This window comes from Salvelinus alpinus, chromosome 33 (genome assembly GCF_045679555.1).
Source record: "Salvelinus alpinus chromosome 33, SLU_Salpinus.1, whole genome shotgun sequence".
NCBI lineage: Eukaryota > Metazoa > Chordata > Actinopteri > Salmoniformes > Salmonidae > Salvelinus > Salvelinus alpinus.
Window position 1 is genome coordinate 22528283 of NC_092118.1, and position 15191 is coordinate 22543473.

General features: G+C 43.5%; 1 protein-coding gene across 2 annotated transcripts in view; it reads right to left on the reverse strand.

Annotated features, from left to right (window-relative positions):
• The window catches only part of LOC139563093 (leucine-rich repeat-containing G-protein coupled receptor 4-like), a 30762-nt gene extending 21599 nt beyond the window's left edge, over positions 1-9163 (reverse strand). Inside the window, exons 1-3 of one of the 2 annotated variants that reach the window (XM_071381371.1) lie at positions 8368-9163; positions 6446-6472; positions 135-206 (exon numbers count right to left, since the gene is read on the reverse strand). In XM_071381371.1, the coding sequence (XP_071237472.1) occupies positions 135-206; positions 6446-6472; positions 8368-8555 (287 nt within the window). In that variant the 5' untranslated portion in view covers positions 8556-9163. The remainder of the gene's footprint in view (positions 1-134; positions 207-6445; positions 6473-8367) is intronic. The other variant, XM_071381372.1, reaches the window with a different exon arrangement.
• Between the last annotated feature and the right edge of the window lie 6028 nt (positions 9164-15191).

Below are 15191 nucleotides of genomic sequence, written 5' to 3' on the forward strand. Positions count from 1 at the left end.
TTCTTCATATCTCATTGAGCAACTTGTTGATCAAACATAATACAACTGGTCTGTTGTGGTTGAAAACCACTGATTATCAAATGCATGTGACAAAAACTGTAGTGGGTAATGTACTAGAAAAGATGAATACTCACAGTTCTTCTAGATAGGGGAAGTTCTTGAAGACAAATGCCGGGAGCTCTGTGATGTTATTCATGCTGATGTCACTGTGGAACCAAACAACAAGTGTCATGAGTGGATCAGTATTTCTCTCAGGTTAGAAACAGAACACAGCCCTGATTCCAATTCAAATCTCAAACAATCAAGCTGGATTTATACTCCTAAAGACACAACAGAGAATTGCAGAAATAGTATATAATGTTTGATGCCATGGTAGTGTGTAACAAATTAATATTTTTGGAGGCATAACTAGTAAGTAACTGCTCCGAAGCATGCTTTCAACACTGTTACATTGGTTTTCCTGTAGATTGGTAAAGTACTGTCATCTTCCACAGGAGTATAATGATTCATTTGGGCCAAAACAGGTCCCCAGCAATACTTTAAACCCTTGAAGAAACCCTCCTGATATTGCCCAGGGGACGTTCACGTTTCCAACTCACTGCAGAGAAAGACAGGCGTGTAGCAGCACGACAGCTATGCAGACAGCACTCACGTTTCTTCCCCACCTGACTAATTCAGTATGTGACTTACATATGTAATACATAGAGAGTAACCTTAGGCAAAAATTGTCATCGAATCCAACTAAGGTTCTAGGAATTGATGAGAGATTGTTATATAGGCAGGTTTAGTAAAGATTGTAAACTGATTTTAGAAGGATCCTAAAGCAGCCTACAGATTAGTGCACATCCAACTTCCAATAAAAATTACACAGGCTATAGTATAAAAAGACTGCAAAAATGGTATGACACCATAACAATTCCCTTGTGTTCCACAACAGAGAGTAGCTTTTAACTTTGGGCCACTCATCTTGATTAGGAATCCATTCATTGGTTTCAAAGAGGAGCCCATAGACACCAGATGTTAGAGTTGAAGCACAACAGGACTGAAAAAACATCCTGCTTTTGATAATGAAGCGAACCCCCCAAAAAGGGTCCATCTTGAATTTCACTACCAGGCCTCCCCAACGTCTTGCATGTGTGTGCATGTGGGACTTTGGATCCTTAAAAGATAATATCGCCCGCCACACTCCCACCCCCCACGTTTCTAACTACAAAGGCCCCCAACAGAAGCCCTCATCGTCCCTGCCATCTATCTTTCCCATCTCCAGCTTACCTAGCTTATCCAATTGCCTTCTAGGTGCTGTACAATGGAGCTTCCACCTTGATCCACCCCCCTCTTTATCCCCCCCTACGGACACTCCTTGGGGCGTTGTGTGGCCACTATTTGGAAGGCTTTCCCGGTGGTCCCTCCTTTGGATACATTCTGTCTTGCTGACAGCACCCCTACACCTGCACCCTGTAACCATCTTTCACAGGCTGTTGGCTGCCATGGTCAAGAGTGCAGGCAGCCACAGGGACAGGATGAAAGGGTGGTCTGTGAATGCTGTCACCCTCCCTCCCAGCTGCTTTAGTCATCAGGGGACCTGCCTATGACCTTCCTATCCTACATAGAAATACAGCTGTGACACATATAGAAAAAACAGCACTCTTTCTGAAGCAAAAAAGTTACATGCCCACTGTTTTGAGGGTATGAAATGTCAACATGACATCAAATAATGCAAAGGTGTCACTTTGGGCTCATATCAGCCTTGGTGGGAAACGGAAAGAATCACATTTCTAGCAAGAGTTGCCAAAAGTTTCACTTCTCAAGCGAGATTGCCCTACAGAAAAAAAGGAGATCAGCGACAAAGACATCCAACAGAGGAAAGTATGGGGAGCAGGCAGCAGAGGAAAGTATGGGGAGCAGGCAGCAGAGGAAAGTATGGGGAGCAGGCAGCAGAGGAAAGTATGGGGAGCAGGCAGCAGAGGAAAGTATGGGGAGCAGGCAGCAGAGGAAAGTATGGGGAGCAGGCAGCAGAGGAAAGTATGGGGAGCAGGCAGCAGAGGAAAGTATGGGGAGCAGGCAGCAGAGGAAAGTATGGGGAGCAGGCAGCAGAGGAAAGTATGGGGAGCAGGCAGCAGAGGAAAGTATGGGGAGCAGGCAGCAGAGGAAAGTATGGGGAGCAGGCAGCAGAGGCTATTGTCAAGTCTCAACAGAGCACCTTTAAAACTCCCTGGGAATTCACTGCCAATCCAAGTAAATAGATCATCTTTACTCAGAAAAAAAATGTGTGCTAAAAGACACGATACCTTTCCAAACTCACTTTTGGGGTCAATGTCAAAGACAAAATCTATACCTTTGAAACAATTAAAAAATAAGCAATAATTCCTCATCTCTGCTATGATGCAAGATGAGAATAAATATATTATCTCAGCATTATCTCAAAGCCATCCACAATCTTTCCATGGTAAGAGGGTCAAAAAGAGGTCAACCCTGTTCAAGTCTCTGGCAAGTGAGAAATTATACTTGTTATTTAGTTGCCTATTGTGCGGTCTCTGATGGTTGGAGCATGGTTTTAGAAAAGCTTGTGGTAATAAGCACATCCTTAAAAGACTTTGGTGCTGGGCTAATAAAGAAGGCCTGCACACTGTTTATGCTCCCAATTCACTGATTTATTGACAACGTTTCGATCCGAAACGGATCTTGGTCAGAATGATTTTAACCTGAGCTCATGGTTAGCTTTCCCCTCACAATTACACAGGCCACTGGTGTTTGTCCACAGACCAGACAAGGACCTCACCAAAGCCGCACAACAACCACAGAGCTCCACATTACAGATAGAGAACTATACATGGAAAGATTGCACTGCTTGGCAAAGGCAGACCAAAAAGAGATTCAACTTAAAGCGACTCCAAAACCAAGGCGTGTATATGTGGTATGTGTGTGGGCGGATCAGACACTGGCTGGCATGGAGCCATGAGAGGGAGGGGAAGCTACCGTGCCAAGAACAGCAAGGATTGACAGACAGGACAACGGCAGATAACTAAGATAGAGATTTGGGGAAAAAGGTTACTATGTCTGTCCTTTGAAGATCTCTGGGTGATGAGTTGGAGGGCATTGAAGGTAGCAAGTGTAAAAACTATTTGATGTAGTCTCTGCAAGGGCCTTGCTTCAAGGAGGCATAGCCTTAGTTCAGATGTACCATGAATCCCAAGGTGATCTTCAAAAGGAGGACAACTTCACTTCTTCAATACCTTTTGGCAGTGTTTATTTAGCCGGCTAATGTCATCTGAATGAAAATCGATATCCTGCCGGTACATTGAGGTAGAGAAGCCAAACCGGGCACCAACCCAACCACCTGCTTGCTGCTACCATTGACTACCTCAGAAGTAAAGCAAACTCAGTAATGCGTTGGCTTTTTAGCCCCCTGGTCCCTTGACAGCAGAGTTGTGGGGAAAAAGGCAGGTAACGGGGTAACTATTTTCTCAGCCGGCTGTTTCTTATTGATTAAAGAGGTGAAGGTGGTGAGAATTGAGGAAAATGGCTGAGGTTCCCTGGCTGCCATGCTGGAAGGGAACAAGGGCACTTTGTATACACAGACGGGCAGAGTGTTCCACCATGGGAGTGCAGAGAAGGTCAAGCATTTACCAAATGGGTACAAGGGGAGACTGATTCGCTGTAGCTAGAGTGCAAACAACCAGCCTGCAAGGCAAACATGTCAGTCCTAAAACGTTGAGAGACAGAGGGAGAGAAGTGATTGATATGGGTATGGGAGTTGTTGTCGTTGGCTTTGATTAAACTTAGTTATTTTGCTATTCAAATGTATGCTTTTTATGCCAATTTACAACATTGAATTGAACCGAGAGAGATTGACAGAGAATGTGATGATGAGAGTCGGAGAGGACTATGGAAAAAGAGGATAAAAATTGTGAAGATGAGTAAGTGATTAGAAGTAAAAAAAGGAGTGAGAGTTGTATATAAGGGAGAGAGAGAAAGAGATAGCGCAAAAGGGGGGGGGAGAGGGAGAGAGGTAAACATTCGACCATCTTGCAGTCATTCTGTTTGGGAGCGGGAACCAGTGACTGGCTCCTTTCACCTCTGCTGACCATGAACAAAAGTATCATTCAGCTTAAGATGGATAGAGGGCACCAATGGCGAGTGAGCTAGCTGGACCAGTGAGTGAGAGGGCATTAGTCCCCCTATCCCCTCCCTCCCCTAAACTTGTGCTTGTTCACACTATGAAAGGACTTCAATTGAGATGAGATGTGAGAAGTGACCCCCTCCTATCCCAAACCCTCATGCCCCCCGCACGCACACATGAGAGCAAGAGTGCACACACAGTCACCAAGCCCTCAAGAGACTGAGATGTTATTTTGTCACTCGTATCTAGCAGAGATGCAGCAGGCATGCACTGTCCGAGGGGAAATTGGTGTACAGGGTGAGGGGGGTTCCAGATCTTATTTCTCTTTCTCCCCACCTGTTATCCTCAGGCAGGAGAGTCTCATTTTCAGCTGCCAATAAAAAAACAATGTACACACCAACATGCTGCAGGCAGCTCCACCCCCCAGCCCACCTCTCCAACCTTCCCCTGGGCTGCTGGCTGGTGACAACCCAACACTCTGAGTTATGGACTGATAAAACAAAGGGCACAGGCCAATTCCCATCTGTGTCGAATTCCGTAAGATTATGTAAATCAACAGATGCATAAATGTTAAAGTATTGTAGGATATTGCCAATGAAAGTGGCAATGTACAGTACTGTATATTATTTTGTGACTAAGTATATGGGTTACTAATTTTGAAGAATGACCACACATGAAATAAAAACTTGAAGTATCGCTCTCTAAATAACTACAAATGCAGGACAAGAGCAGGTCTAGTCATACCTCTGTCTGAAACTATTCCAATTTAAGAGGACATTCCAGAATTCCAAGGCCTGACTTTCAAAAGATGAAGTTAATGTTTGTGCTCCTATTTCTGTTAGGTTCTCTTCATAACAGAACTGCTGCCCTCCATTCTCCTCTCAGCTTCTATGTCCAACAGTTTCAGTACATTCATGGGGTGGCAGATTGTACTGGATGGAATCACAGCAGGAGGAAAATCACAAAAAAAGCCAACCTTCTGGGAAACCATTCTCCCACCTCTGGGGACAGCAGGGCCTGCAATGTGTCTCTTGTAAGACTGCTGGACCTGTCTGCTTCTGTCGTTATCTCTTTGTGTGTGTGTGTGTGTGCGTGTGTCAATTTCACTGTCTCTTTCTGTTCATTAATCTCTCCCTTTAGTAATTTTCCATTACTCAATTTATCAAGCTCTTCACTATTTGCCTGTCTTGCTGATCCCCGTGTTTCTGCTGTTTGAGCAAAAAAGCTTATAATTTCCACTAAACGTCACAGCAGATAATGTGTACCCCAATTAATAGATCAGTGTGCCAGCAAACAAGCAACTTAATGTGAAGTGTTACCAAAATATATTTCTAGAAGAGTACTAAGGATGTAATTCCACTTTTGATGAGCGCTAAATGTGATTAAATTAACATTATGGAGGTGAATATTTTGTTTAGTTCTTTAAACAAACATTAGCTCACTTCCGGTAAGGAGCATTACCAGCTCAGCACAGCATCCCTGTGAATTAACACTGACAAAAAAGTTTTTCTACAGCTGTGATGTGTCGCACTAATCCATCATGATCCCTGACCTCTCTACTCACCAAAACACAGAAGGAATGGAAAGAAGGGGAGTTTAAGAGACCGAGAAGAGACATTGAATGGAGAGAGGGAGAGAGAGAAATACAAAGAGAGAGAAACAGAAAGAGAGACAGCTGCACTAAGGGTCAATTGAACAGTAACAGACAAATAATTTTACTTTAAAATGTATTTCAAACAAAAATCAATGATTGACCACTTTTAACAATTTCCACTGAACATTTTACAAAAACACATTTACTTGATGAATTGTCAGAGGAAAGTAGTCCCTGTGCATAGAGTTGTATCATTTGTTTGCAATAATTGGTTTTTGTTTGACATACATTTTAAAGTGAAAAATGACTCTGTTAGCGTGGAATTGCTCTAAGGCAACCCGTCAAATACTCTGAGGGCTTGAACTGAATATATCACGTAGTTATGAGCTAAAAAGCTGTCACAAAGCATTTGGTTAACCCTTGCTCAGTGTAGGTGCACAAGAAGCCTTCAAGCCTACACTTCCAATTGTAATAAGTAGACATCACAATTGTAATACAATATTTGGGGATATGTTGGTAACTTACATGCAAGTCTGAAAAGATCATGATGTTTGATAACAGCATACACTACACTGTGTCTTAGTTGACACATTGGTAAATACCACTGTTTCTCTTCATTTTACCTGACACAAAACAACACTGGCAGTTTATTGGGTCAACTCTAGAGCGTGTGTATTTCTACAATTCTGCTGGATATTAATGAACTCAAGAAGTCAATAAAATGTACTTACAGTCCATGTGGTGTAATGTTCAGGTACCTAGGTGGAAACAAAGGTAAAAACCAACCCCTCAGCTTTTATGTTATGTAAATAAAGGTGATGGTGATATTGTATATATTTAAATGTCTCATTCAGTCTTGGATATGAAACTGTTCTGTATCAATACCCACCGGTCCCAGACGTCAATTCAACATCTATTTCACGTTGGTTCAACGTAATTTCATTAAAACGACATGGAAATAACTTTGAATCAACCAGTGTGTGCCCAGAGGGTAGTCTTCTCAAGGTCAGATCCTTCCTTCTTTTCCACATTAGGAAGCACATTTCCTTGGTCCACCTTCAATAAATAACACATAGACCCTTTGACGCTCTTGGGCGGCTGCTCTGTTAATCATTAACTAAGACATTGTGAAACCTTTAAGGCTAGTTAACCAGAAATGTATTAACTATGCAGTCCCAGTCTCAGTTTCTCCTCAGTCATGCTCTTCCTCTTTCTCTCTAGCTTTTCTTGGTACAGAGACAAAGACAGATATGATGGCGGAATCACAGGGAATACAGAAAAGAAACAATGACCATTCCTTAAAATCAACTATAGGCTAACTAAAAGACCCATGTCATAGGGCTTTTGGTTTAGTTGTTATTTTGTGTTGATCACAAAAGCTTTTTCCTTTCGGCGGTTCCTGACCAAGATTCAGAACATTTTATTTTGTTAAAAATATAGTCTACAAATAATTTTACATTGCACATTTTCCCCATGTTGATAAGTTGCTTGAGCCACAATATTGCAATTTAGGAAACTTTGGAAGGAAAGTAAATAAGACTTTATTATTACAGTAAAGTGTTACCGAACTGACAAATTCTGGGGTGAATTCTGGGTATCCCTGTAAGATGAATTTGAAAGGTTTTCCTGCATCACTTTGTAAAAGGATATGCAATGCAAATATCAGAAAACCAACCACAACAACTGTCTCTGAGATGGGTAAGTGTGTCCAAAGTGTTGTCTTTTAGGGATAGGCATACACCTAAAGTGACCTGGGACTTTCTCTGCCATGATGTGAGTTGGTGAGTGGAGCAGCATTCAGGATAAACAGTCTCAGGCGGGTACAATCCCCTTTCTGCCCGGGTATTTCTGGGATCTGTTCATGTCTGATCTCCAATTTTATAAAGACCAAATTAAACGGATTACACCAACGCAGCATGAGGTTCCCTCTGTCAATGCCTGTGCTGGATCAAACCTCAGCCTTCTCACAGCAGTAGGCACAAAATGTCTTCATAGTTCTATTCCTGCACATCTCAACAAGGAGTCAGACCAGACTACAGAACCAAGACAGGCCGAAGAATCAGCAAATTAAGACCTTCTTGCTTTACATGGATGATGGGCTACTATTCCACGTGTCCCTGAATATAAGTGTAAAAGATCATGCCTGTAGTCTAAGAAAGTGAAAGTCCAGGTCCCAGGCCAAGGAATATGCTATAGCTTGTATGCTTTTCAGTAGAGTAAAATACTAGGGTATAAGAGGGGTCATATCAAGGAAAGGTCAGCAAGTGAATGAGTTTGGACCAGCATGAACCATTTTGGCAACCATTGCATTAAAGAAAAAATGCCTAGCCTATACTGTATATACTGTACCAACCTTTAATTTTAAGGCCTACTTTTCCTCTGGCTGTTCTTCATTCTTTGTGTTTGCTCTCTCTCATACCAACCACAATAATGTGTTTGTTATCAGTTGAATAACTGATCCACAGCCCAAAGTTGTAAAAACGCACTCGATTATTTTGCTTCATTGACAGCCATTGTGCAAAAGTTTGCTCCAGTACTGACGAGTAAGTAGTGGCCGACCTTACCGTTACAAACACGTCCTAACTAGGGAGAGATATTGATTATAGGTTTAATCGTGTTTTATTACACAGTTTCAATATGTGTTGATACTTACAGATAGTAGGTGAAGGCGCTTAGACCAGTCGGGACAGTGGTCAGACCTTTCCCAGAGCAATCGGCGCCTCCGTCCTCGTCGCAGCTGCATGAGGACGAACAAATAGCCGGAGTGGATTGTACTTGACCAGCTGCACCATCCCGTAGTGAAAACAACCGCAAAAATATCCAGATGACAAACACGCGCATGTTTTTCTTCTGTTCAGACTGAGCAAAATGGCTTTACGTGTTTCTCTTATAAGGACATGTAGGCTACTTTTCGTGTGATTGCTCTGTTGTGATGGCTTGTCCAAGAAGCTTGAACACGTATTATTATTGATAGGTAGTCGACCACTTCAAGGATATAAAATGTTAATGCATCAGTCCCACCAAACATATATCCTTAAACTACCCCTGTCAAGTCTGGGACATGTTCTTTACTCAAACAATGTGGTTTACCTTGCACTAAGTGTCCTCATATTCATCCCGTGTGGAGTGTTGGTCCCATAAAAATAAGTATCACCCGTCCACACAGACGACAAAATCGACACCTTTTGCTTTTTTTCCGTTTTCGTTGTCCCATTAAATCAGCAAACCAGACGGATCCGTACGTGGACAAAATAAGAAGCCTCAATACAATTCTCCAACCGAAATGGGAAACACTTGGTGCGTTATTTTTGCTATCGTTTCCCTCCTGATTTGTTTCCTGTAGAAAAACACAGTCAGCTTTCAGCCATTCCTCACGTTTCCTTCCTTTGCTCCCACCAGCAGCCCGCTTTTTCTTGCTCACTCGGTAAGCGCCCTGCCGGACAACCTGCCACACGATCTGCTGAATACAGTATGTTAATACTGACCTACATATTAATGATTTCACAACTTCACAGTTTTGATTTAGTAAGCAACATTCTGCAATTGATAAGTTTGTAATTGTGTAACAATGAATTTAAATGATCAATTAATTTCCACCTCAGTCCTTTCTTTGAGTGTGGTACCATCTCAGGTTAGTCCTTTGGTAGTAATTGGTCAATATCTGATATAATGGTAGGCTTACCATTCTTATTTTAATGTATTCCAACTGACTGAAATGTAGTTGTTATTATTAGATAGACCTAATTGTCAGGTTATTATCATTTTACCATATGATTTCTACCAATAATACTGTAGGCCTAAAATAAAGTGTAACAAACAAACTGTTTGTCTAAGAGCAAATTCTTATTTACAATGACGGCCTACCCCGGCCAAACCCTCCTCTAACCCGGACGACGCTGGGCCAATTGTGCGCCGCCCTATGGGACTCCCGATCACGTCTGGTTGTGATACAGCCCGGGATCAAACCCGGGTCTGTAGTGACGCCTCTAGCACTGCGATGCAGTGCCTTAGACTGCTGCACCACTCAGGATTTCTGCTTGACTCCTGCCTCCAACAAGGGGGAATGTGAAAGTGTGACAACAATACAGCCAGTAGAGTAAACACTTCTCTCTCAATGGTTTAAGAGTCGCTGTGCTAAATAGGACTCTATTTTCACCAAAAGGGTGGCTGGCAAGGTACTTTGTTACTTGTCCACTGCTCCCTCCTCCAAGTGTTGCTCTTCTCTGTGGTTGGGCAGGCAATCCTCTGTAACTTGTGTCAAAGCCTCTGCCACAGAGGTGACCAGTGCAAGCTCCCCAGAGGCATGCAGACCTACAGAATGTGCTGTCCAAGGTGCCATTCAGCCTGTTCAACATACAAATATATGGATAGTGTATGATATTGAAGTGAATAGTGTATGATATCATTGATAAACGTTGTAGAACCAGCCATCTCTCCGAACTAAGCAGCCAGCGAAGAAGGAAACGTCTTAAGGATGCCACCATCGGCAATACCAGCTTTGAAAGAGACACAGGGGTACACATCACGCTCTGAGCATCATTGAATCAGGGCAGTGTTCTGTTTCATACCTGAGAGAAATAATGATCCGCTCATGACGCTTGTTGTTTGGGTCCACAGTGACATCAACATGAATAACATCACAGAGCTCAGAGCATTCATTGTCAAGAACTTTGAACAGAGAGTATTCATCTTTTCTTGTACATTACTCATAACACAGTTTTTGTCATACCCATATGATAATCAGTGCTCTTTAAATACAACAAAGACATTTTTAGAATACCTGTTTGATCAATATGTTGCTCAACAAAATATTAAGAACTCTGTCTTTTCAATTGAAGTTTCTCTTACATCAAAGAGTCATGGCATTGTGGAGTCGGTTAATGTAGTGTTTTCAGAAAGCCATACATTTTTCAAGCACCAAAATGACAGTCACAACAATGTCATCCAATAAGTTCTAACTGTTAGTAGTGCACATGATGGTGACATACTTATAACATACAACATACATTCATTCCCCAACTGTGTGTGAACGCAACAGCAGCCAAGTTAGTTCGGATGGAGAGGAAGATCCTGCAAGGTTGTCAGTTTTCATGTAAATACATTTGCATAATTTTGCAAGTGAAAGGTGCAAAGGCACATGTTATGATAGATTGTTTGAGAAGGAAATTGTCCAAGCAGAAGCACATTAACAAAGCAAATGTCTATGTAACATAGCAGGTTTATCAAAGCATTGGTGGACGTACATAATGGGCAGAGGTTACAAATGTGTTTTTAAGTGACACATTTTACAAGTTTTGGATCCCTTGATGTTAAATGGAGTATGTAATACAATATTAGATTATGTCACATTTACCAATGCACCCTACATATGGTCCTGTTATGTCACCTTTTATACAACCTTTATAGAGTTTGACATAAGTTTGAAGATTAGGGGGGGGGGGGGGGGGGTCAGCTTTAATATTCCAGATAGATTTAGGGTTTTATCAAGTGAATTGTTTGCATCATTTGTAATACCCCTTATTTGTTTATTCCCCCCATCACTACCACCCCTCCCTTGATTGGAGTAAGCTAACAATACATCCTCTACTGCTACGTACAGTGATTTTCACTCATATACTGTATACAGTACATGTAAACTAATTATGCATACATTCCTAATTTCCTCTTTCTGCAAGTGCTGGATTTCCACCCATAGTGGAAAATCCACCATCCATTCTTATCTTAATTCCAACCCTCCGATGTACACAGATTAACCCATCTTTCCCAGTATAATACCATTTTGCTATTTTCTTTTGCAATACATCCCTCCGTTTTACTGTAGTTTCTTACGGGGGTCTTGAACCTCCCTATTTGTAACATTTCTACCGATATTGCCCTAAAGATAAATATTTTACCCAAAGTATAATGATATTTCCCATTGATTGATTGTGTTTTTTCAGATCCCCGAACAATACAGTTTGCAGATCCATCTGAACTCTGATATTATGACATAACAACCATTCCTGGACCTGACTCCAAAAGTGTGCCACAGATGGACAGTACCAGAAAATATATTCTATTGATTCTGTTTGCTTGTGGCAGTCTGCACAGGGCTGACTGTTCAACGCCCTATATATTGAACATTCTTTTTGTAGCAAGTGTTTTATATCAATTGAAATGAACAGATTGATGTGTCAATTGTTGTTTTATATTTTAGTTCATAGACCCAATGCCAAGTTATTAGGACATCAAAGATCTGTTCCCAACTGACTGGAATTATATGCGGCATAGCTGTCAAACCTTTTGACTTTAAGTGAAACAGAATTTTTATTTATACTAATCATTTTAAGCCATTTATGGTTTTTAATGAGTGGCAGACAGACTAATTCTTACATTTCTTCCTTAAGTAATTGCCTCTTCCAATTTTGTGGCAGAGCCGCAGAGTTGGTTATCATTTTGTATTGAGCATACACCTTCATACTCTGTTGTTAGTTGCTTGTGTGACAATTTTACAAATGTTTTCAAAATTACAAATCAAATCAAATTGTATTGGTCACATACACATGGTTAGCAGATGTTAATGCGAGTGTAGAGAAATGCTTGTTCTTCTAGTTCCGACCATGCAGTAACATCTAACAAGTAATCTATCAATTTCACAACAACTACCTTATACGCACAAGTGTAAAGGAATGAATAAGAATATGTACATATAAATATATGGATGAGTGATGGCCGAACAGCATAGGCAAGATGCAGTAGATGGTATAGAGTACAGTATATACATATGAGATGAGTAATGTAGATTATGTAAACAATATATAAAGTGGCATTGTTTAAAGTGACTAGTGATACATGTATTACATCCAATTTTTAATTATTAAAGTGGCTAGAGATTTGAGTCAGTATGTTGGCAGCAGCCACTCAATGTTAGTGATGGCTGTTTAACAGTCTGATGGCCTTGAGATAGAAGCTGTTTTTCAGTCTCTCGGTCCCAGCTTTGATGCACCTGTACTGACCTCGTCTTCTGGATGATAACGGGGTGAACAGGCAGTGGCTCAGGTGGTTGTTGTCCTTGATGATCTTTTTGGCCTTCCTTTGACATCGGGTGGTGTAGATGTCCTGGAGGGCAGGTAGTTTGCCCCCGGGGATGCGTTGTGCAGACCTCACTACCCTCTGGGTGTCACGACTTCCGCCGAAGTCGGTCCCTTGTCTAGCCATCTTGTCTCAAGAGGACCACAATGGAAATAAGTCCCAGCTGGCACCATTCTCACCCAGAGTCCTCTGTTGCACATATGTTTGTGTCTGTCACTTTTCCTGAGTTTTCCCCGCATTCCCAGCATAAGGCGCTCGTAGATTCAGGCGCGGCTGGGAATTTCATTGATAGAGCATTAGCTTATAGTTTAGGGACCCCCATTGTTCCCGTGGATGTGCCCTTCCCCGTTCACACCTTAGATAGTCAACCATTAGGGTCAGGGTTAATTAGGGAGGTCACCGCTCCTTTGGGCATGGTGACGCAGGGGGGTCACACGAAGAAAATTAGTCTATTCCTTATTGACTCTCCTGTGTTACCCATGGTGCTGGGCCTACCCTGGTTAGCTTGTCATAACCCCACTGTGTCTTGGCCACAGAGGGCTCTCACAGGGTGGTCGCGAGAGTGCTCAGGTAGGTGTTTAGGAGTTTCCGTTGGTGCTACTACGGTGGAGAGTCCAGACCAGGTCTCCACCGTGCACATTCCCCCTGAATATGCCGATTTGGCTCTCGCCTTCTCTAAGAAGAAGGCGACTCAATTATCACCTCATCGACGGAGCGATTGTGCGATAGATCTCCTGGTAGATACTGCACTTCCCAGGAGTCACGTGTATCCTCTCTCACAGGCGGAGACGGATGCTATGGAAACATATGTCTCCGAATCCCTGTGTCAGGGGTACATTCGGTCCTCCACTTCACCCGTCTCCTCAAGTTTCTTTTTTGTGAAGGAGGGAGGTCTGCGTCCGTGTATTGACTACCGGGGTCTAAATCAGATCACAGTGAGGTATAGTTACCCGCTACCGCTCATAGCCACAGCGATAGAGTCAATGCACGGGGCGCGCTTCGTCACCAAACTAGATCTCAGGAGCGCTTACAATCTGGTGCGTATCCGAGAGGGAGACGAGTGAAAGACTGCTTTCAGTACCACCTCTGGGCACCATGAGTACCTCGTCATGCCGTATGGGTTGATGAATGCGCCATCAGTCTTCCAAGCTTTTGTAGACAAGATTGTCAGGGACCTGCACGGGCAGGGTGTAGTGGTGTATATTGATGACATTTTTATATACTCCGCTACACGCACCGAGCATGTGCCCCTGGTGCGCAAAGTGCTTGGTTGCCTGTTGGAGCATGACCTGTACGTCAAGGCTGAGAAATGCCTTTTCTTCCAACAGTCCATCTCCTTCCTAGGGTATCGCATTTCCAAGTCAGGGTTGGAGATGGAGAGTGACCGCATTGAAGCCGTGCGTAATTGGCCAACTCCCACCACGGTAAAGGAGGTGCAGCGATTCTTAGGGTTTGCCAACTACTACCGGAGGTTTATCCAGGGTTTTGGTCAGGTAGCGGCTCCCATTACTTCACTGCTGAAGGGGGGGCCTGGTGCGCTTGCAGTGGACAGCTGAGGCGGACAGGGCTTTCAGTCATCTGAGGGCTTTGTTTACCTCAGCTCCCGTGCTGGCCCATCTGGATCCCTCTTTGGCGTTCATAGTGGAGGTGGCAGAGAGGCTGGGATAGGAGCTGTGCTCTCTCAGCGCTCAGGTACGCCACCGAAGCTCCGCCCCCGTGCCTTCTTCTTGAAGAAGCTCAGCTCGGCGGAGCGAAACTATGACGTGGGGGACCGGGAGTTGTTGGCTGTCGTCAAGGCCCTGAAGGCGTGGAGACATTGGCTTGACATTGGCTCGGTGAGGAGACTGAACCCTCGCCAGGCAAGGTGGGCCAAGTTTTTCACCCGTTTTGTTTACCCTTTCTTACAGACCAGAACGTTAAGGCAGATGCATTGTCCCGGCTGTATGACACAGAGGGGAGGCCCATGGATCCCACTCCCATACTCCCTGCCTCTTGTTTGGTGGCGCCGGTAGTGTGGAAGCTGGACGCGGACATTTAGTGGGTGTCACGTGCAGAGCCCGCTCCCCCTCAGTGTCCAGCTGGGCATCTGTACGTTCCGTCTGCTGTCCGCGAACGGCTGATCTATTGGGCCCACACGTCACCCTCCTCTGGTCATCCTGGGATTGGTCAGACGGTGCACTGTCTTAGTGGGAAGTACTGGTGGCCCACTTTAGCTAAGGACGTGAGGGTTTATGTTTCCTCCTGCTCGGTGTGCGCCCAGTGCAAGGCTCCTAGACACCTGCCCAGAGGTAAGTTACAACCCTTACATTTCAGTTTGTCCGTGATGTGTACGCCGAGGATATTAAAACTTTCCACCTTCTCCACTACTGTCCCGTCGATGTGAATAGGGGGGTGCTCCCTCTGCAG